Below are 21,121 nucleotides of genomic sequence, written 5' to 3'. Positions count from 1 at the left end.
ACCTGTCTCTCTCTCTCTCTTTTTTTTTAAGGGGTATGGAGTAGCTTCTTCTGTATCCCACTTACTCTGTTGTTTCCTAATTGCAGAACTGATGCTAATCCAATAGGAACTGCTATGCTGGTACTGGTTGTTAAATGTTACAGTTCCTCATGTCAGTTGATACTTATCGATTGCTCCATCTCCTCCCTCAAGTGCTCCTGCTGCTTCACTCCTTCTGCCCCTGCCCCAGGGCCCTCTGGAACCATCCCTGGGTGCACTAACTAAAGGGTGAATCCTAAGCACACCGGGACCCTGGGACCCACCTCCACTCCAAGGCTGGGCCTGTTCTAATTTTTAGTTAACACACCTTCCTGGTGGCCGACTATTTCAGTGATCACCCCTGCTTATTCTCACTTAAGAAGCAAAAGGAAGGAGTTATACCTAAGATAAAATTGTTGGAAAAAAGGAGAGAGGAAAAATATATAATTACATAAATATTAATCACAGCTGAAATAATAAAAGTGTAAAAAGAGGAATAAGGTGATAAAAATAATATCTGTATCAGAAGATACTAAAGAAAATAGTAGAGGTGAGGTTGGCAAAAAGCACGGTAAAATAGGTTAAGATGACTAAAGCTAAATGTAAGTTTAAAATATAACTAAACACATGCTAGAAAGGTTAAACAAAAATGTGCTATAAAAGAAATCCAGGAAGCAACGTACAGTCCAAAAGCTAACTCCACCCATGTATAAATAGTGGCCTTCGGGCCGAGGCAACTGGAGGTGGTTACAAGCTTCCATGCCTGGTGACTCCCTGTAACTGGAACTCTGCAGGGTATAGAAGTCTGTGTGTGACTGTGCTTGGGTGTGCCCAGTTTCCCCACCCCCGTCCCCGAGCCTCAGTTCATTACCCTCTGTGTCACGACTCTCTCTGTCTACGAGCTTCGATTCCATTTAATAGAAAACTGTTGTTTCTGTCACCAGATAATGAGTTAGTTCTTTGTGAACTGAGGTGGTCGTACTTATGTGGGTATCCCCAGAGCTTCAGCCAGTGGCAGGCACTTAGTGAGCAGTTAGTAGATGTTTGTTGGATATTAGAGTTCTGTGTCATTTGGTTCTTGTCCTTTATGTGCCAGTGCAAGTTTTCCCTTGTTACCGAGAGCTGCTGTCAGTTGCCACATTTAGCCCACTGACTTTTCCTTCGACACCAGCTAGCGCGGGGCTCAGTGGGCACTTGTTTTGGGGGCCCAACCAGCCTTCATTCGTTTCAGATGAAAAAAGAAAACAAACCTCAAGTTGAGCAAACGATCTAGAAGAGAGTTTGGCAGATATTTTCCGTAAAGGGCCAGACAGGAAATACTTCAGGCGTTACATGCCACAGGTCTCTGTCACGACAGTTTAGCTGTGACTTCATGGGGCAGAAGGAGCCTCGACGATAAGGGAATGTGTGCATGGCCGTGTTCCGGCAGAGTCTGTGTTCAGAAGCAGGTGATGAACCAGATTCGGCCCAAGGGCCAAAGTGGGAAGGAAGATCGCCAACATCAGAGAGCCACGTGCAGGTAACTTACCTGGGAAATAGGGAACAGGAGCTTTGAAGAAGGGGCCTAATGTTACCCCTATTTATGTTTTCTGTAACCCTTCAAATAGTGTTTTATGTGTAGTAGGTGTTCAGTAAGTATTTATTAGTTTGATTTGGGATCCAGCTGTAACACTTATCCTCCCTGGGCTTTGGCTGTCTCATCTGAAATTTAAGGGACTCCGTTATGTGACCTTTAATGTCTCTCCAGTTTAAAAAAATCTGTAATTCTGTGACTGTGGGAGGGCCAGTGGTTTATTCTTGAAAGAGAATTGTTGGCTTGTCACATTTTCTCTGTGCCCTCAGTATCCTGGGGTGGCATTCCGAAATGGTTGCTTTTAGAGTCCTGTTTGTGGACCTCTCCACAATGAAATCCGTCGTCCACCAGGCTACGTACACCTGTACCTTCCGCCTGTCTCTGTCGCCTCGTCCTGCTGGTTTGTTCGGCCTACTCATTTTTTTTTTTTTTTGTCTAAAAGAATAAAGTAGCTATAAAGATAACCTAGACAACCTCAGGTGATCCTTTAGGAAGATGGCAGTCAAGGTGAAGATCAGTCTGTTTGTCTCTTAGAATTACATTTTTTCTACAGTCTGTGTCAGGAAAACAAACATTCCATCGTTGCTTTATTAATAGAAACCGTTAAAGATAAATAGTAATCCAAAACAATTGTAAATATTACAGATGTAAATTTTTATCACCTTACCTAAATTCTAAATTTTTCTTTCACTTAAACTTTTGATAGATTTTTCTGTTTCTAAAGAGTAATTTGTTTAAGACTAGGTAAACTGTCTGATGGGTCTCTTAGACTGATCTCAGAAATATAAGCTGGTGTGTATTTCTAGTCTACAGAATGGAGAAACTTCAAAAAACTCTAAAAAGTTCTTAAAAGGAATACAGAAAAATTGTCTTTACTTCCTACCCTTTAAGTAAGTAAAATGACAAGCAAGATAATATTTTTATGAGTATAATTTAAAGTAGCTCTTAAACCTTATTAGGCTTAAGAATGACCTTGTTGATCTCCTTTTAAAAAGTGAGTTCTCATTTACTAGGTTTAGAGTGGGGCTTTAAAGAATGTTAAGATTATGCCCTGGCTGGTGTGGCTCAGTGGATTAAGTGCCAGCCTAGGAGCCAAAGGGTGGCTGGTTTGACTTCCAGTCAGGGCACATGTCTGGGTTGCAGGCCAGGTCCCTAGTTTGGGGCACATGAAAGGCAACCACACATTGATGTTTCTCTTCCTCTCTTTCTCCCTCCCTCCTCCTGTCTCTAAAAGTAAAATAAATGTTTTTTAAAAAAGAATGTTAATATGAAGATAAACTCTTCAAAATTTTTTTTAATAAAAAATAATAGGTTTTTGATTTTAGAGAGGACGGCGGCGGGGACAGAGAACATTGTAGGAAAAATGAGAAAGGACAGCATTGGCAGAAAATAGCGAGCCTTCGCTCTGTGGTGGGTGCTTCACAGACGAGGTGATCGTAGCTCCTCACAGACCCTGGACAGCTGATGGTCTGCCTCTCAGCTCTACATGTTGGTAATAATGCCTGTTTTCACGATAAATAAAAGCTCGTCATGTTTCATAGAATTTTACCTATTCTTTCCCAGTAATGGGAATCCCTTTTCTTCCCACTGCATCTACATGGACAATGAAAGTACCTTAGTATTAACAGTCTAGTTTCTTTTTTGGGCAATGAATATACATTGTGTGTGTTGTAATAATACAGATCCATGAAGTGATTGGAATAGAAGATTTGAAATCTGGATTTTTATTAGCACCTTCAAAAATTATTTCACAATTAAAAGCAATTTCTAGAATCTCAAGAATCAATTTTAAATATATTCAGAAATGCCAGATTTTTTTTAATTCAAGAAATGAGTGTCTTAGCACTGAGGCAAATGATACCAAATTAGTGTGGTTTGTTAGGGAAAGAAGAAGGTATGATTACAGGGTCTGAAATGCTTCATTTTAAGCAGTGGAAGCAATTTCTTTTTTATTTTATGTGTGAAATATATAAAAAGAACTTAAACTAGGAACAATTGGGCTATTAATAAATACCCTGTGTCAGGAAGGTAACAGTAATTGTCCCATACGGCATACGCAGGTAATAGAATTGCTGCACAGGTAACCACTCCTAAAACATAGAGCTTAGTTAAAATGCTCCTGTACTTTTTTATGTTGCTCATTTACGAATATATTGGTGCATTCGTCCAATCTGTGACATTTGTATAGAACTTACCGTTATTAGAAACACTTTTATAATCATAATCATTAATCCAGAAACTTGATATGTACTTCTGAAATAAGCAACTATTTTGGACCTGACCTGAAACCTTTCTATCCAGACATCTCGATGGAATTCTGGCTCAAGTGTCTCAGGAGCAGATTCCCCTCATTACTCACTTATTTCCTTTGTTCTTTCATGGTGCTGTATTTGAATTATTATTTCTCTTTAGTAGTTCTTTTATTTTCTTCAGTTCAGCCGAAGCCATTAACTTGTGGTTATTGTTGGCTAGCAAGTACGTGAAAATAAGGAATTCAGTCCCTCCACCCCCCCCCCCCCCCATAATCAGTGGAGAATACAGATGGAAAGCTTGTGGGGCTGGTTGTCTGTCCTTCTGCCCTCCTCTGGTCTCTAGTCCTGCCACCCCTTTGGTACTGTGTAGCCAGAACCACATAGCCAGAGTTGTTGATGTGACCCACGCCTGGCTATTGCATGTTTAGCACCACCGTCCGTATAGTCACCTAAACCTATGCGTCGCTTTTGAGTATTTCAGCTTTACTTTTTTTTGTTGACCCTATCCTGTCAGTCACCAAATACATCAGAAAGCATGTATTAGGAAAGATTGGTATCTGTCTTCTTCTTCCCATACTTATTGCCTATTCCTGAATTACTATAAGTGTACTTACTATTCATTTTTTCAGTCATTCTCTCTCACCTTAGCAATTTAAATAGCCCACTGACTTCTACTGTGTTCTCAAGTCCATTCTTTACCTAACTAATCAAGTGGTCTGTCTGGTCTTATTCCTGTTCAAAGCTTTTCTACAGAGTTTGATTATTAACTTCAGTATTTCTTTTTTGAAATCTTTTTTTAAAATTCTCACGGGAGGACATGCTTATTGATTTCATTTTATTACTATTTTAAAAGATTTTATTTATTGTTAGAAGGTGAGGGAGGGAGAAAGATAGGGAGAGAAACATCTACGTGTGAGAAAAACCTCTATCGGTTGGTTGCCCAGAACTGGGGACCTGTCCCACAACCCAGGCAGGAGCCATGATTGGGAATCAAACCACAAACCTTTTGGTTTGCGGGATGATGCCTAGCCCTCTGAGCCATACCAGTCTGGGCCATGCTTATTGATTTTAGAGAGAGGGGAAGGTCGGGGGGAGAAATATCAGTCTCTTGCCTCTCATGTGCACCCCCATCAACCAGGGACCAAACCTGCTACCTATGTATGTGCCCTGACTGGGAATTGAACCTGCGACCTTTCAATTTACAGGATGGCACTCCACCCAGCTGAGACACAGTAGCCAGGGATCAATGTCAGTATTTCTTGGAGCCCTATGGGTATTTCAGGACTTCTTGGCGAATCTCCTCAGGCAAGTAGAAGAACCAAGTGGGTAGAAGACTGGTGCTCTAACCCTGGTCAGCCAGAGTTACTTTGATTTTAATTAATTTTCCTTTTTTTTTTTCCCAATGCTTCACAAATTTGCATGTCATCCTTGCTCAGGGGCCATACTAATCTTCTCTGTATTGCTCCAGTTTTAGTAGATGCGCTGCCAAATTGAGAGCAGTGTATTGTCCTTTTTCAGGTTAAGCATAACAGGTTTACTCTTCAGGAGAAGGTTCACTGCTGAACAGATTTCGGATTTGGTATTGTTCCCTCAGTTCCCCGGTCACCTCATCTCCGTGGGGCCTGGTCAGGCGTTGTCTGTCATATACCCCTTTTTATGGCCTTCACAACACTTACTCGGTACTGCTTGCCACTTTATTTTTTGCATGTATATATGTGGAGACACACACACCCACTCCCACACTCTTTATCTCCACACCTTTTGTCTGTCTTGGAAAAGTTTTTGGCTTGAATCTTGACAAGATGTTTTCCCTGGAGGTAGACATACAGGTCACCAGGTTTGTGCTTTAAGCTCTTCAGTGACGCCATTGCAGCGTCTGCCTCGTATCGTTTCAGAAGAAACACTTGTGCACGTTTTTACCTTTGTGCCTCTGTACGAAATCTGTCATTGTTTCGGACTGCTTTTAATACCTCCTTTTTTCATCGGCGTCCAGCGGTTCGACTTGGGCCCGCCTTGGCGTGTGTTTTCTGTCACGTGTGTTCTTGTTTGAGGTTTGATGAGATTTTCGGGTTTGTGGGTTTATAGTCTTCGTCAGTTTTTAAAAAGTCTTGGTCATTATTTCTTCAGATAGCATTTTCTCTTCGCTCCTCTGAGAGTCCAGTTACACATGTGTTAGACCATTTGATGCTCCGAAGGTCAGTGAGGCTTCGTGCCATGTTTTCATGGTTTTCTCATCCGTGCTTGGCTTTGCAGAGAGTTACCATTTCCATTTCTCCAAGGCTACTGATCTTTTCTTCTATGGAATCTAATTTGTCCTATCCAGTGAATTTACTGTTTTAGATGTTATGTGTTTTATCTCTCAAAGTTCTATGTGAGCCTCTTTTTATATATTCTGTTTACAAAAGGACACTTAAGCAAACTCAGCACAGTGAAAGGAGGGTGGGATGGACTCCCGGGACACCTGGCACATGCCTCTACCGTGCCTCCCAGTAGCACCATAGAGGAGGTGAGTGACTGCCCAGCAGAGAGCTGCGGCACCACGGGGGAAGGGTTATCAAACTGGGAGCTCTTTAGAGACTCGGTGCCTAGGATTTTTACTGAGGCTCATCATGTGGGTACCCACTGCCTGGCACATACCCAAACCCCAGACTCCCTAGAGGAGAGCAGATGTCCAGCACAAACTCTGTTGTTTGCACCAGCAGTGTGAGGCATCGTGTAAGCCATTCTTACCAGCTCTGGGAACAGTAGGGCCTCCCTCCTGAAATCTGAGTTCCTAGATGCCGGCCAAAGGCCAGTCTTGTAAGCAGGACGTTCAAAGGATGCCAGTCAGGTTGACCTGTGTATAGGTTAACTCTTTCCTTTACAATGTGGGATTTTCTCCTTACTTACATATGCATATAATCATTAATTTAGATTAGTGTAGATTCATGGATATTTATTTTATAGCTTGGCTTGTATTCCAAAACTACATTGCTGCATTGCTACATTGAGCAACAATTTGTTGCTCAAATTGTTACAGCGTTGGCCCTACAAGATGCTCTGTGTTGTCTTGGTGCTACAGTCCCAGAGTCTGCCATTTCTCCAAGGAACCCTGCTTTCTTTCTCTAATGAAGTTAAAAAATGTTAAAACAAATTCATTTAGAACATTTGGGACATCTACAGGGTTGGCAAAAGTAGGTTTGCAGTTGTATGTGAAACAGTTTATTCTTATTTTATTTTCCATATGAAAACTGTAAACCTACTTTGGCTCACTCCTGTACAAAGAAGTAAGTACATTAAGAAGTAAATGTTAACTGCTGATAATAACTATAGATAATTACTGTTAATGTTTCGATGCAGTGTTTAATGAGGTCTCAAAGCAAAATATGAAGTGTTTTGCAGTCATTTTCTTTTCTTTTTTTATTTCATATGTGGTGTTAATGACTTACTACGCCTGCGGGCATCTTTCCTTCCATTCCTAGAACCTTTCAGCTCTATTCTGAACTCCCAAAAAGGTGAGGACATGCTGAAAAAGCTGAAATCTGTAGGGGCTGTTGGAGCCTCCAGGATTGATAGGATACTTGATGTTTTGTATGAAAAAAAACTTGATAAATTTTAATTTTTTTCCTTATGGCTGTTATACCAGTTTAATAATTTTTGAGATAATGTTTATATTTGAACTCTTCTTAGGGATGTTAATAATTGAAGGTTTCTTTGGGTAGGTGGAACCTTAAATTCCAGTGAATTGTATTTTGTGATATTTTCAGTTAAATCTAAACTTTATTGTGTATCAAGAAACATTTTGTTCAGACCCTATCTAAAGTGCAATATTTTTTAAGTATTTACTGGGCATTTTTCCTGGTATACATTTTTTTTGTGTTTGTGTATTAGATTGTATACCTCTGTCCTACCTTGTACTTAGAAATGTAAATTGGGTGATGAATTCCATGGATTCTTAATATGCCAGTGAAAAGGCATAGAATTAAATGGAAATTGATTTAAAGGAAGAGGGAAACCCGTGTTCTAACTCCTCGAGGGCGAGAGCGCTGCCACAGTTGTCTTTGGTGCTCAGGGCCTCACAGTGTCTGGCCCATGCTGGGAGGACCTCCAGAGAGGCCAGTGACATTGACATTGTGATTTCTTTAAAATATTCTAAACCTTATTTTAAAAGCATTCTTTAATAAATAATAATCTAAAAGGTGCCGAGGAGTATAGCTGAAGGTAATGATCTAAAATTGATTTTTCTGCTTTGCCAAAGATGTGGCGTTGAACAATGATTTCTGCGGCTCTCTTTTTGTGGTAAGGAGGCCAGAATACACAGGTATGATACAACCTGGAGAATTTTGGATGTATTAGAATAAAATAGAAGACTGACACGGACGTTTTGACTGTTCCTTTGCAAGAATAAGCTCTAGGCTATGTGTTTATTTCTGTGATCAATGGATGGGTTAAGGATAGAAAACTCACTTGGAGAATGATAAGAGTATTAGTACTTGTGTAATTAAAAAGTATGACTTGAGCCCTGGCTGGCGTGGCTCAGTGGATTGAGCGCGGGCTGCGAAACAAAGTGTCTCAGGTTCATTTCCCAGTCAGGGTACATGCCTGGGTTGCAGGCCATGACCCCCGGCAACCGCACATTGATGTTTCTCTCTCTCTCCATCTCTAAAAATAAATAAATAAAATCTTTGGGGGAATAAAAATATGACTCGTAACTGGGAGATTGAGAAGGCATTCAAAATACAGTGGACCTCTGCCCTGGTCCTCTGAGGGGTTGTTGGGTGCATATGTAGTTCTTCTAGTTAATGATAGTGAGTTGGTTGATAAAAGTTTAGTAAGGGTTACAGAGTAAATACTTCATTAACCTTTGTTAAAGTTGTGATTAATAGTTAGAATTACTTAACTATTAAGTAATGGTACCATTACTTAATTTTATTACAGAATAAAGTTTAGGGCCCAGGCTCTGCTTATGGGGGCATATTGAATTATTTCCATATAAATGGAAACTATCATATTCACCGACCCTCTGTCTGCAAGGGGGTCCCAGTGTGTGTAAAACAAAACTTCTAAAATAAGCCCTGAAATTAATTTTATGCTTCTGTGTCCCAAAGAAACTGTTGATTTGCTTTGGCTGTATACACATAGTAACAGACTGATTAGATACAACAGGAGCTATAAGTTCCAATTTATTCTTTCTGATCCATTTAGATAAAACTCAAGCAGAAGAAAATCCCTTTTTTATAAGGTTGCGAGAACATCACCTACTTTTTAATTCCCCCAAAGTTAATCATATTCTGATGTTCGATAAAACAGTTAGTTTTACTTGTTATCATTTATGTAAAGGTTTACTAGGAATGAACCTTGGTTACTTTGGAGGGACATTATAACCAAATAGTATTAAGTACCTTTTAAGACTTGTGTGAGGCTAATAGGCTTAGCTGCAGAGGGGCAGAAAAACTATGGCCAAATATGTGGGTGTGTGCTCCCAACTTGTCTGCCTGCTGACACGGTTCAGCTCTGGGCCTTGGCATTGAGTGATGCAGTTTGTATGGGCCTAGGTCAGCTTATTCCACTAATCTGCTAACAGCTGTCTGATGAAAAGAGGATTGTATTGTCAAATCACTTCGGATTGTACTTTAGTTAAAAAGAAGAATTATATGATTTTGTGCACAGCCAGAGCCTTTTGTTTGTGGACGTGCTTTGTTGCGGGCGGCATGCAGCAGGTAGTGGTTTAGGACTGCAGAATGCCCTTTATTCCCGATGACATCCTGAGGCCGTCGTGTTCCACAGGCCAGGGGAGACCTTGCGCTTAACTGATCCCCAGATGTCTCTGATGAAGAAGACGTGTTCAAACAGTGGTGCTGTGTTACTGAGATTCTGTGGGGTTAGCCTTTACAGCCCCAGTTTGAATTTAGGTTTGGGGCCTGTTCAGGAGTAGGAATGGCATAGAACTACTCCAGATTTCTTGGATTATTCTGAAGAAATACGAGCTTTAAATGGCATTCTCAATAATATTAGTATTGCCGAATATGTCCTAACAAATATGATCTTCATGTTCCCTTAGTGTATGATTACTTGTGCATGGAAATAATATTCTTTTAACTTTTAATACAATGCCTGGCCATTTTGGTTATGAATAGATTTATTTAGTTATAATCACCAAATTTACTTATTTTTGTGGGATTTAAAGGTGGATCAAGTTTGCCACATATAGAAAAGCACAGGCCTTATTGACCTTCAAAGTGACAGTAAACCAATTATGAGGTCAAGGCATTTTTATTCTGCTGTTAACAGAAAATATTATTTGTTGGGTTTGATTTTCAATTTTTTCTCCTATTTTGAAGAGCATTTAAGCTTTTCATATTGCCAGTTTTCAGTTTTAAAAGTTTCCATAGAGTTTTTAAAATGTGCATTTTATTTGAGCAGAGGATTTCTTGCTATTTGCTGCTATTCTAAGATTTTCAGGGGAATTTTATGCTATGTTAGAAACAAAAAACCCTGTTTTACAAATAACCCTGTTATTATAGTAGAGTTCTCCCTTTTGAATAAATTGCATGCAGCAGAGGAAAGTTTGTCCTGAGCTGAGCAGTCTCAGGGAGCTGGTGGAGGAGGCTCAGCCCTGGTGTTCATTACATCATCTTTTCATTCCATTAGCCGGCGTTCTCTGTGGTGGGCTGAGTGAGGCAGTGGACACGGCTTCATCATAAGCGTGCTGAGAAAGTCACTGCTGACGTCCTGAGTGTGTGGAGGGATGGAATTTACTACTAAAACTACCTAGAGAAAAGTGAGAGTGGAGTGGGATAAATACCACCAATTTTTTTTTCTTTTGGTCAGCTATTACAGGAAGAGATTTAAAGATCTCATGTTAGATCCAAATTTACTTTTCATTGCCAAGGCCCTTAGCTCGTGAGAAAAGTTGGCACCCAAGGGCAGAGCTCTACCCTTGTCTGTTTACTAGCACTAGTGACTCCTCTGAAAGCAGCGGGAGACACAGCTCATCAAAACTGGTCACAGGAACACAGAGATCCTTGCGGCCACGTGCATGCCTACATAAAGAAAGGTGAGGATGCCCTTCAGGCCACTTATAATGAACTTGTAAGCTTTTATTCAACGTGATGGTTCATCTGCATTCAGCAGTGTTCCACTATGGTTGTGCGTCACTGTGAGACTGCATGGTAATGAAGCCAAGGCACTGTGGGTCAGAACTCCGTGAGAGGAGAAGGGACAGCGGCTCAGGGAGATCCATCAGCAAACTCTGTGCTGCTGCTGCTGCTGCTGCTGCTGCTACTGCTGCCGCTGCTGCTGCTGCTGCTGCGTTGCAGCCAGTTGAGATAATGTTGAGCCTACAGGATTCTGTGTTTTTTGAAATTAGCATAAAGTCCTTGTTAAAGTCCTGGAGCAGCAGCTGTAAGTATATATGCCTACATGGGAGAAACGCTGAGGTAGGATCCATGCCATGTTTTGCATGCTAATTCTTGAAACCAATCCACATCGAGGAATATTTTTTTCTTGAATGATAATCAGTGAGGTCAATAGAAAATGTAGATGTGCACACCCCGGGCAGTTGTAATGTTGGTAGTTAGATAGTCTTGGCTTTTTTGTTAATATGTATCGTTCTGGCAAACTTTCTCTCAATGTTCAAAAAATGGGGGAAAATGATGACAGACTCTGATCGCTGCAGGGTTATTGGACACCAGTACTATTCCACAGTGCTGTCGGCACGGAACGTTTGTTGAAACAGTATTGGCTATCTTAAGGCATCAGACAGTTTGATATAATGGTCATAACTTTACCTGGTTCCTGTCATTGAAGTTACAGTGAGTAATTTTCATATGTGGTAAATTTTCTGATAAAAAACATTCAGGATGATGTGCTTATATTTCAAAGTTCAAGTGAGTTAATAAAACTAATGTTATTGAGCTATTATTTTGTCCATAAATCCCTTCCTAATATGTGGGTTTGGTAGATGTATTTATTTTGTTCAGTGCCTCCAGTATTTCCCAACGGTACTTTTCTCTGAAGATCTCAAAGCACATCTAGAAATGATTTATTACCATAGTCAGTTTTCTGTTGGCAAATTATCATAATAATACGATACCAAACTAATGAAGGAAGCAAGCAAAGACTGTTAACAATGTCTGTCTTTCCCAAAGAAATTTGAAGTATAGAAAAAATGTGACTTTTCCAAGGTCATACGGTGGCAGAGAACTGGAATGAGAACTCAGTTTTTCCTGCTCCCAACTGTGCCTCCGGGGCCTGAGCACAATGATGAATAAAATATGAGAGACTACATTTATTTTTTTCAGTTAACGCTTTACCAAAATATTTATGTAGTGTAGTTTTGTTTTTTAAGCAAATAATATAAAAGACCAAACATTGACAAGGGGGGAAAGCCTCGTAAGATGAAATGTTGTAGAATATAGTTTGAGGAGGTTTGTGTTATGCCAAACATACTGCATTTGCAGTGTCCGGATTTTATTTTTGATCTTTAAGTAATTCTTACATGTGGTGATATTGTTGTGCCAGATGGCAGAAAATTATATTAGTTCTAGGAAAGTTTCTAAGTGAATAAAACATAGTTAAAATATTGGGAGTATTATAATTACTAATTTAAAGTACTTTTATTACTTAAAAGAGTGATATAGAATACATTTTTAATCAAATAAACTCAAAACATAGTTTTTAATCTCTCCTTCCTTCTCTCTTTCCTTCATCCTTCCCACGCATTACAAAAAAATAGTAATACAGTTTTATAGTGAGAATGAAGCTGTAATTAATGGGTTCTTATAAAGGAACAGTATGCTACATTGTATCACAGCAGTTTGTCTTATAAAAACTTCATTTGCTTAGATACTTGGGAACTTTGTAGTTATTTTGTTTTTTGACCATTTAAACATTTCTATATGACATTGCCTAAAGCCTGAAACCAGCCACAGCCAAGTCTCCTGTAATCTTGTCCCCTAAATCCAGAGTAAAGGAGAAATAGATGTTTGTAAAGCCTTTGTTATTAGCTATACAATGACTCAGTTTGTGGGCATTCCATTGGCCTTTGGGCATTCATAGTACAAATTCCTTTGAAGGCCTCTTTAGAGTTGTAAAGCAATAGGTTGATGTGAAAAAGAAATTACAAGTCTCATTGCTTGTGAAGGCCCTAACCATGTCTGCTGCCTTAACCCTGGAACGTGGGAGAATGTTTTTGTTTTACCAGCATTCATTAATTACTTTTTTTTTCTGCCTTCACTTAGTCCTATTATGTTTGAAAACAAAAAGGATTAAAATACGTTAAAGATCCTAGAAGAGGACAGTAGTTTTTGGTCTCTTCTTAGGGATGTTTTCATGACACCAACACTTGAATTAGCCAGCGTTTATTAAGCCTGTACTCACTAAGAAGGAGATGTTGCCTCTGCTCGTAAGGAATTTCTGGTTTAGTCGGGTAGCAAGTATATGGGGAAAGTTAACCGTAAGGGACTTAAAGGAGAGATGTTGCATATGCGTTATGGCTTACCAAATGACTGTTACACAGGAAAGGAATGGGGGCGGGGTACAGAGGTGGAAGGGATCACAGTGGGGCAGAAAAGTCTTAGAGGGAAAAGAATTCACCTGACTTTGGCTGTGAATGATAGGGTGCTCCCCACGGGGGCAGGCTGCACGGGGTGCCATCCACAGACTCCCCGGGCCAGAAACCAGGGGTGGGTCAGACGACCCTCTCTCACCCCTGCACCCTGCCTGTTTTAGTCATTTACCAAGAGTAGTCATTCTCCTTCTAAAATGTTCTTCTTCTCTCCTGCCTTCTGTTGCCACAGCCACTTGCCTTGGTTCCGGCCTCTCTTCATTATCACCTTGGATTAGTGCCAGGGCTTCTTTTTGTTCTGTTCGCATCTTCCACATGGCTGCCAAGAGTTCCCTGTGCGTGCCCTTTCTCAAAGTCTCTCCCCTTTTTTACTTCATAGTCTTTCCTCTGTGGGATGAAGCCTTTCATCATCTATCTAGCTTCTGCTCATTTTGCCAGCCTCCTCTCTTGCCATGCTTAACCCACTTTCCAGAGCATGCTCCGCCTTTGTATTTGCTGCTACCTTTTGCTGAGAATGCACCCCCACCCCTCTGTCTGCTTCACAATGAGCCCTCACCTTTCTTCAGTCAGCCAGACACTTAACGCTTCATCTGTGGTGTTCTTCACCAGTCACCCTGTTCATTCATTCCTGTCTCTGATAACTGAGTGTACGTTCCCGGAGGGCAAGAATTGATTGTGTGTGTTCTTTGTACACTCCATGCCTAGTTATGTTCTGGTAAATGTGCTCGCAACTAAGATAAAGATCAGGGGATAAAGATCATTTTTGTTAGAATCGATTAATGAGAAAGAAGGTAGGAGGATGAATGTGTGACTCCTCTTACGCTACATGATTGGTATTATATACAGTGATGTCTCTCAGGGGAGCTGGTCCTGAAGCAGGAGAGCATAAAATGATACCTTAGTGGTTTCAGAAAGTTCCCATATCACTAAATTCTCTTTAGTGAATTTCTTCAGAACAACAGAGGAAAACGTGATTTCTTAATAGCTTTTGTTAAAAAAAAAAAAAGAGAGATACAATATTTGCATTAAATAAATTATGTATTTCAAATGTTGCCTTTACCCTCCCAAAGGAAAAAGAGAAAAAAATCTGATTTTTGTCATGGAACATAACTTAATCTCAATGCATATTATAATTCTTTATCATTAAATATAGTAATGTTTCGTATTTCTATAAAGATGCATTTGCTGTGATTTGTATTGATGTTAAATGCTACGTTTCACGTTAATTGCTGGAGGCCCCCGGTTTCAAGGCCTGCTTAGTTGGCAGAATGTCGTTGCAGTGGTGCTGAGGTTTGATTAGAGGAGAGCCTGTTTCTTTCAGTACCAACAATGAAGTGACATTCACTATGGCCTAAATTCGGGATGCTGTCTCCGTGCCAACGGTTTTAGGCATTACTTCTTTTAAAAACGGAATCAGGAACATTCTGTTAAACCAGCTGTGAAGTAGGGTGTTATCATTTAAAAGATTGGCTTAGTTCCCTAAAATTGTTAAGACAAGGCAAGATTCAGTACTGAGAACTGTCCACTTATGTATTTGCATTGTTAATTAAGGTCACAGATGCGTTCATTATTAATATAATACCTAAAGTAAACATTACTTTATAGAATTTGCATCCATAATTCTATTTCAGCTAGTGTTTCAAAGAAATATGTTGAGTTATTTTAACCACGGTTTTATAAATTAAAATGTGAATAAGGTATGGTATGTTAAGAAACTAAATTTGCATGTATTACTGGATCTTTAAACAATGAAAACAGTTCATAAACAGAGTTTGTAATGTTCAGAGATGGTTTTCCTAGATTATGAGAGTAGTGAAAAGCCAGCCTCCAAAATTGTGTTATGCATTTATTTAAATTTTAGTTAAAGTCTGTTATTTGATTAGCAGGTCTTACGCCATTTTTGGGGGTATTCATGGATCTGGCATTGCGGCACACATTACATGTGTGTGTGCACGTGTGTGTACACTTTCATGTTTATTAAATCTCATGCAGTCATTATCAAAATCTGAGGAGAACTGTTACTGCTTCTTTTTAAAATAGCTTTATTGTGACATAACTCACATGTCATAAAATGTATCCTTTTAAAGGGCACATTTAGTAGTTTTTAGTGTATTTGCAGAGTTGTCCAGCCATCACCACTTTCTCAGTGTAGAACATTTTCATCACTCCCAAAAGGAACCTCATCCCATTAATCTACTTTCTGTGTCTGTGGACATGCCTATTCTGGACATTTCATCTAAATGGAATCATACTCTAGGTGTTCTTTTCTGTCTGTCTTTTTATCACCATATTTCCAAGGTGTGTCCATTTGTAGCATGTACTTGTACTTCATTACTTTGTACAGCTGAGTAGGATTTCATTTCACAGGTATACCAGATTTTGTTAGTTCATTCGTCAGTTGAGAAATTCCTGTTTCTATAGAAGAGTAAATTGGGGCTCAGGTGAGTTAAAGTACACTAAGAACACCCCCTCATACAAAAAAGCACAAACCCAAATCCTTTATCTAACTTCCATTCATCCTTCATTTTTCAGTGTAAAGGTTTTTCTGATTTAGTGGTACTTAGCAAAAAGTGAAGGAAGAAATAGTTAACAGTTTGGGGGAAGGGTGGCCAGAAGGGATAGCATGTGCTGGAGGCTGGAGGAAATACGGCCAGTTTGGCTGGAGCAAGTGTGGGGTGGAGCTGAGAAGGTAGTCAGGTGCTGGACCGCAGGGCATCTTGAAGACCTCGTTATGAATTTCGGCCTTAAACCTAAAACAAATGGGGAACCACTGATGTACTTCGTGATTGCAGTGATTGCATCAGACTACATTTTTCCTGGGGTGGGGGCAGAGAGCGGGGAGGAGAGAGGTGCAGTGTGTGCAAGGAGATGAGTTAGGATGCTGTCTAAGTAGACCAGATGTGAGATGAAGGTTGAACAAATGAAGAAATGTTATTTCTTTACTTAGCAAACATGTATATAATGCCTGCCAGATGGGTAGGTACTCTTTTAAGTGCTTTACAAATATTAACTCATTTAATTATGGATGTGGAAAATATTTAAGAGGTAGGAATAATAGGTTTTGGGTTAGATATAGGAGATGGAGAAGATGTTTAAAAATTGAATTTATTGGAGTGACATTGGTTCACAAAACCATACAGGTTTCAAGTATACAGCTCAGTAAATCATTTGCACACTGTATCTGGCATCCATTGCCCCAAGCCAAGTCCCTTCTGTCCCCCCCGCCCCACCATTTGCCCACCACTACCTACCCCACCCCTTTTCCCTCTGGCTATCACCACACTGTTGTTTGTGTCCATGTATTTAATATGTGCATATATATATGCATATGTATATATATATATTTTTTTGCTTAAGCCCTCCACCTTCTTTCATCCAGCACCCCCAAGCCCCATCCCCTATGACAACTGTCAGTCTGTTCCATGCATCTGTGCCTATGATTCTCTGTTGCTATTTTGTCAGTTTATTTTGTTCATTGAATTCCATATCTAAGTGAGATCATGTGATATATGTCTTTCTCTGACTGGCTTATTTCACTAAGCATATAATTTTCAGGTCCATTCATGCTGTCGCAAATGCTAAAGTGTTCTTTTTTTTTTTTTTTTTTTTTTTACAGCCGAGTAGTATTCCATTGTGTAAATGTACACAGCTTTTATTTTTACGGCTCAAGTGGTTTGTAAAAACCTATAAAAAGACTACACCAGCAAAGTTGCTGTTAATCTGTAGAGTTCAGAAACTAAAACAAGGAGCAACAGTTTAGCTTAAAACCTTGTCTCAAGAGAATCTTGTATACTTCACACAAATAAAAACACCTGAAAGAAAGCAAACATTTTTCAAAGCTCCAGTACCCAGAATATAAAGAGAAAATTAATTGAGAAGACTCAGTCAAGCTGTGGAGCCACAGAATGGCTGGACGGTGCAGCTCTCCCCTCCACATTCACCGTCCCGCGGAAGACCAAGGGAGAGCAGCCCTTCCAGGCCGGGCCCCACTGGTTGCTGCAGAACTCTGTGGAGATTCCTTGTAGAACAGCAGTCTCCCATCTCTGGCGTCTCCCCCTCTCATGCATGAAGCAGCTGTGGCTGTGCTATTCTATTATCATTACTTGTCACCCAGCTGTGACATGATACTGTACAAATAAGTAAAAAGTGTGTTATCTAGTTCCCTTTCCCCCGAAGGTTGAGGCTCAGGTAGAGGGGTAGTTCTCCTGTGCACAGTCTTTATTTAGGCTGATTCAGTGACTCCGACAGGCTTAATCATGAGGTTGGGTTTGTTGCCAGCTGCATAATACTCCCACATCTGTAGACAGAGCTGCTTTAGTTCCTCTGTGTACACAACATTTTTATCCATTCATATACTGACAGGCACTTAGCTCTTTCCAGATCTTGGCTATTGTAAATCACACTGCAGTGAACACAGGGATGCATATATTCTTTGAAATTAGTGTTTTGTGTTTTTTGGGATATAGTACTAGAAGTGGGATTGCTGGGTCAAAAGGCAGTCCCATTTTTAGTTTTTTGAGAAAATTCCATACTGTTTTCCACAGTGGTTGCACCAGTCTGTGTTCCCACCAGCGGTGCACTAGGGTTTCCTTTTCTCCATAGCACTTGTTTGGCAGCACTTGTTTGTTGATTTATTGATGATGGCCATTCTGACTGGTGTGAAGTATCTCATCGTGGTTTTAATTTTCATCTCTCTGATGATTAGTGACATTGAGCATTTTTTTTTTCATATGTCTATTGGCCATCTGTATGTCCTCTTTGGAGAACTGTCTATTCAAGTCCTTTGCTCATTTCTAAATTGAGTTGTCTGTCTTCTTGGTGTTCAGTTGCATAAATTCTTTATATAATTTGGAAATTAACCTGGGATCAGATGATTATTGGCAAATACATTCTCACATTCAGTGGGTTCTGAAGGAGATTTTTATAAAATGAATGGATAGGGTAATTTATATTCTCGTTGACATTAGTTTCAGAGATGTATCTCTTGAGAGTTCTGCTTGTTATAGAAGAGAATCACCTGTTGCTTACTGGCAAAATGCCCATGCTGTCATCCCTCAGAGAAATCCATCTGCTTTAGTATATGGTGCCTGGGCCGTGGAGCCAACTTAAAACTATGCTGTTAATAAGCAAACAGTATGAACTCTGTGATAGTCCCTAAATTTGGAGTTTTTAGCTCCAGATATCACTGAAGTTAGGAATCATGGGCTCCATCCATTTTAAAAAAAGAAAATCTAACTCCTAAGCTAGGTTTACCTCATTTGACAAGGGAGACATTGGATCTTCAAGATTAAACATTTTGTATTGTGGGAAGTACAGCTGATTATCTAACTCACGAAGTATTTGGTTCTATGATTGGTTTTAAAGATTTTCATTGGCGAATTTTAGAATAAAGACAAATTAATAATGATATAGAAAATTGGAAATCATGAAAATGTGGATGGTCACAGTATTCGTAGGTGCGAGACTATTCAAAAAGGTCAGTGTAACAGATCCAATGTTCCCTAACCCTTGATGTCATAACCTTTCCCAGGTTGTACCACCTTTTGTAGTCATGTGTATGCTTAGTCTCATATGAGACTCTGGGTACAAGCCTATGGGGAAGATGAGATCGGGAGAGCCCTAGTTTACCAGTCCAGATGACTCAGCATCACCCTAACCTATTAAAAGTTTTGGTCTGATTTTATTCTTCAGCACATTAGTACTGCTTCCCACTCTTGTGTCAAAGCCTCCACCTCTGATAATTGGTATTACTTCCTTCCTTGGCCTTATTTGGTCCAACTCTTTGGTATTCCATTTTTTCCAAATATGGGACCCTGCTTTGCCCTTCAAGAGAATGAAGTTCTCATCCAAAAACAACACGTGAGAATTAAATTCTACCGATTTAACCTTTGTAATGATTAAACCAACCTAGGAAGTTGGGTTTAATCCACATGGGATTAGAAAATGTCTACCTATTTCCTGTTCTTGAACTTTGCATTATACATCTGTTTGCTGGCATACCTGTTGTTCTTTCTTGGACATCCCTGGAGCTTTTTACTTGTTATCATACTGTTTAGATACCATAATATACCACCCTTCATAGAATTCTCATTACCCAAAACGTTATGGATATTCAGCCATTATGCATTCTCATGGTTGCATTGGTGTTCACAGTCAGAAGCTGTTCTGGCTGTTCTTCTGCACTGATTTTAAATGTTTTGAATATGACACCAGACAGATATCTGGCCTATTATAGTGTTTAGGCCCTAAATCACCTGCTGGCCAAAGTCTTAGACTTCTTTTCTGAAAGTAGCAATGTTTACAATCTCATCACGTTGCTAAGACATAGTTTGCTGGCCTTTTGCAGGATGGAATGGGATGTGTTTTCTTGGTCCTTCCTTCTAATGTGTTCGTGCATGATGTCCTAGAACACTGCCTGTTCATGGAATTTCTGACAGTTTGTTTTTGGTTTGCTAGCACATTTTCATTAAGCATGCTATTTCCCAATATAAAAAACTTTGCTAAAGTAAGTAAAGTTTTAAAGGTACAAAAACAGATTTAAGGAGAAACTCATTTGAATGGGAAAAGCTGTAGAAGCCAAACTTTAAATTGTCAGACATGTTTCTACTAGAAAATGATGAATTGTAAATGTGATGAGAGTTCACAGTAGAAAATCATATGAATTGTTTTGAAAGCTGCATTTTCAGTAGTATTTATTGATTCGTGTGGTACAGAAGGTAGTTAACAAAGGCATTCATGAAAATTGAAGTATGAATTAATATTATTAACATGTAATATATTAACAGTATAACATAATAACAAGTTCAAGTTTACATTAGATACATTAAGTGGATCTTTTGATTTAAAATAAGGTTCATTGATATTTATAGCTACTTTATTCATAATTACCAAAACTTGGAAGCAACCAGGATGTCCTTCAGTAGGTAAGTGGGTAAGTAAACTGTGGCTCAAATTTAGCAAGCTATTAAGCTGTGAAAAGGCTTAGGGGAACCTTCAATGCATATTACTGAGTGAAGGAAGCCAGTCTGAAAAGACTATATACTGTATGCTTCCAGCCATATGACGTTCTGGAAAAGGCAGAAGTGTGTGAAGAGATGGTAGAAAAATGAGTGGTTGTCAGTGGTTAGGGAGAGGAAGGGATGAATAGGAGGAGCATAGAGGATTTTGAGGACAGTGAAACTACTCTGGGTGATATTATAAAGGGGAGTAAATTTATTCAAATCTATAGAATGTAGAAAGAAAAGAGTAAACCCTAATGTAAAGGCTGGGCTTTGGATGATAATGATGTGTTCGTGTAGGTTGTTCAATTGCAGCAGATGTACTAGGGGAGGCTACGCATGCGCAGGGGTAGGAGGTACATGGGACACCTCTGCCATCCTCTCAATTCTGCTCTGAACCTAAAACTGCTCTGAAAGTAAGAGTCTTAGAAAAGAAGAAGAAATTAAACAAAAAGAAGCTTCACATAAAATTTTGCAACCATATATGAATGAGTGATTCTTATTATAGGGAACCTATAGAAGAGAAGAAAATGTAATGCCAATAAAATGGCCGTAGTCATCTTGAAAGTAAGGTTAGGACATATTTTCAGTCTGTGATGGGAGTCCCCACATGCACAGGATGGACTTCAATTACACGCAGATTTTCTGCTGCATGGGAGTTGGCACCCCTAGCCAACCCCCCGCCCCCCCCCCGCCAGGTGTTAAGTGTAATAGTGCATTTTTTGTCAGAGTA

At 39.6% G+C, this 21,121-nt stretch overlaps 1 protein-coding gene and 1 non-coding gene across 17 annotated transcripts in view; one reads left to right on the top strand and one right to left on the bottom strand.

Annotated features, from left to right (window-relative positions):
* Nucleotides 1-21,121, top strand: part of FRYL (FRY like transcription coactivator) — a 241,791-nt gene that overhangs the window by 75,330 nt on the left and 145,340 nt on the right. For 5 of the 16 annotated variants that reach the window (XM_036020321.1, XM_036020293.1, XM_036020280.1 and 2 more), the window contains exon 1: nt 11,120-11,226. The exons of 3 other annotated variants lie outside the window; for them this stretch is intronic. In XM_036020321.1, coding sequence (XP_035876214.1) covers nt 11,154-11,226 — 73 coding nt within the window. In that variant the 5' untranslated portion in view covers nt 11,120-11,153. Of the gene's footprint in view, nt 1-4,980; nt 5,149-11,118; nt 11,227-21,121 lie in introns of those variants that run through there. 8 more of the 16 variants (XM_036020276.1, XM_036020272.1, XM_036020267.1 and 5 more) reach the window with 4 other exon arrangements.
* LOC114493593 lies at nt 5,235-5,341 on the bottom strand. The gene has a single exon (XR_003684227.1). It is a non-coding gene; the product is annotated as a U6 spliceosomal RNA (small nuclear RNA).

This window comes from Phyllostomus discolor, chromosome 1, assembly GCF_004126475.2.
Source record: "Phyllostomus discolor isolate MPI-MPIP mPhyDis1 chromosome 1, mPhyDis1.pri.v3, whole genome shotgun sequence".
Lineage (NCBI taxonomy): Eukaryota > Metazoa > Chordata > Mammalia > Chiroptera > Phyllostomidae > Phyllostomus > Phyllostomus discolor.
The sequence above is the reverse complement of the archived record's forward strand: the minus strand, read 5'-3'. Positions and strand labels throughout refer to the sequence as shown.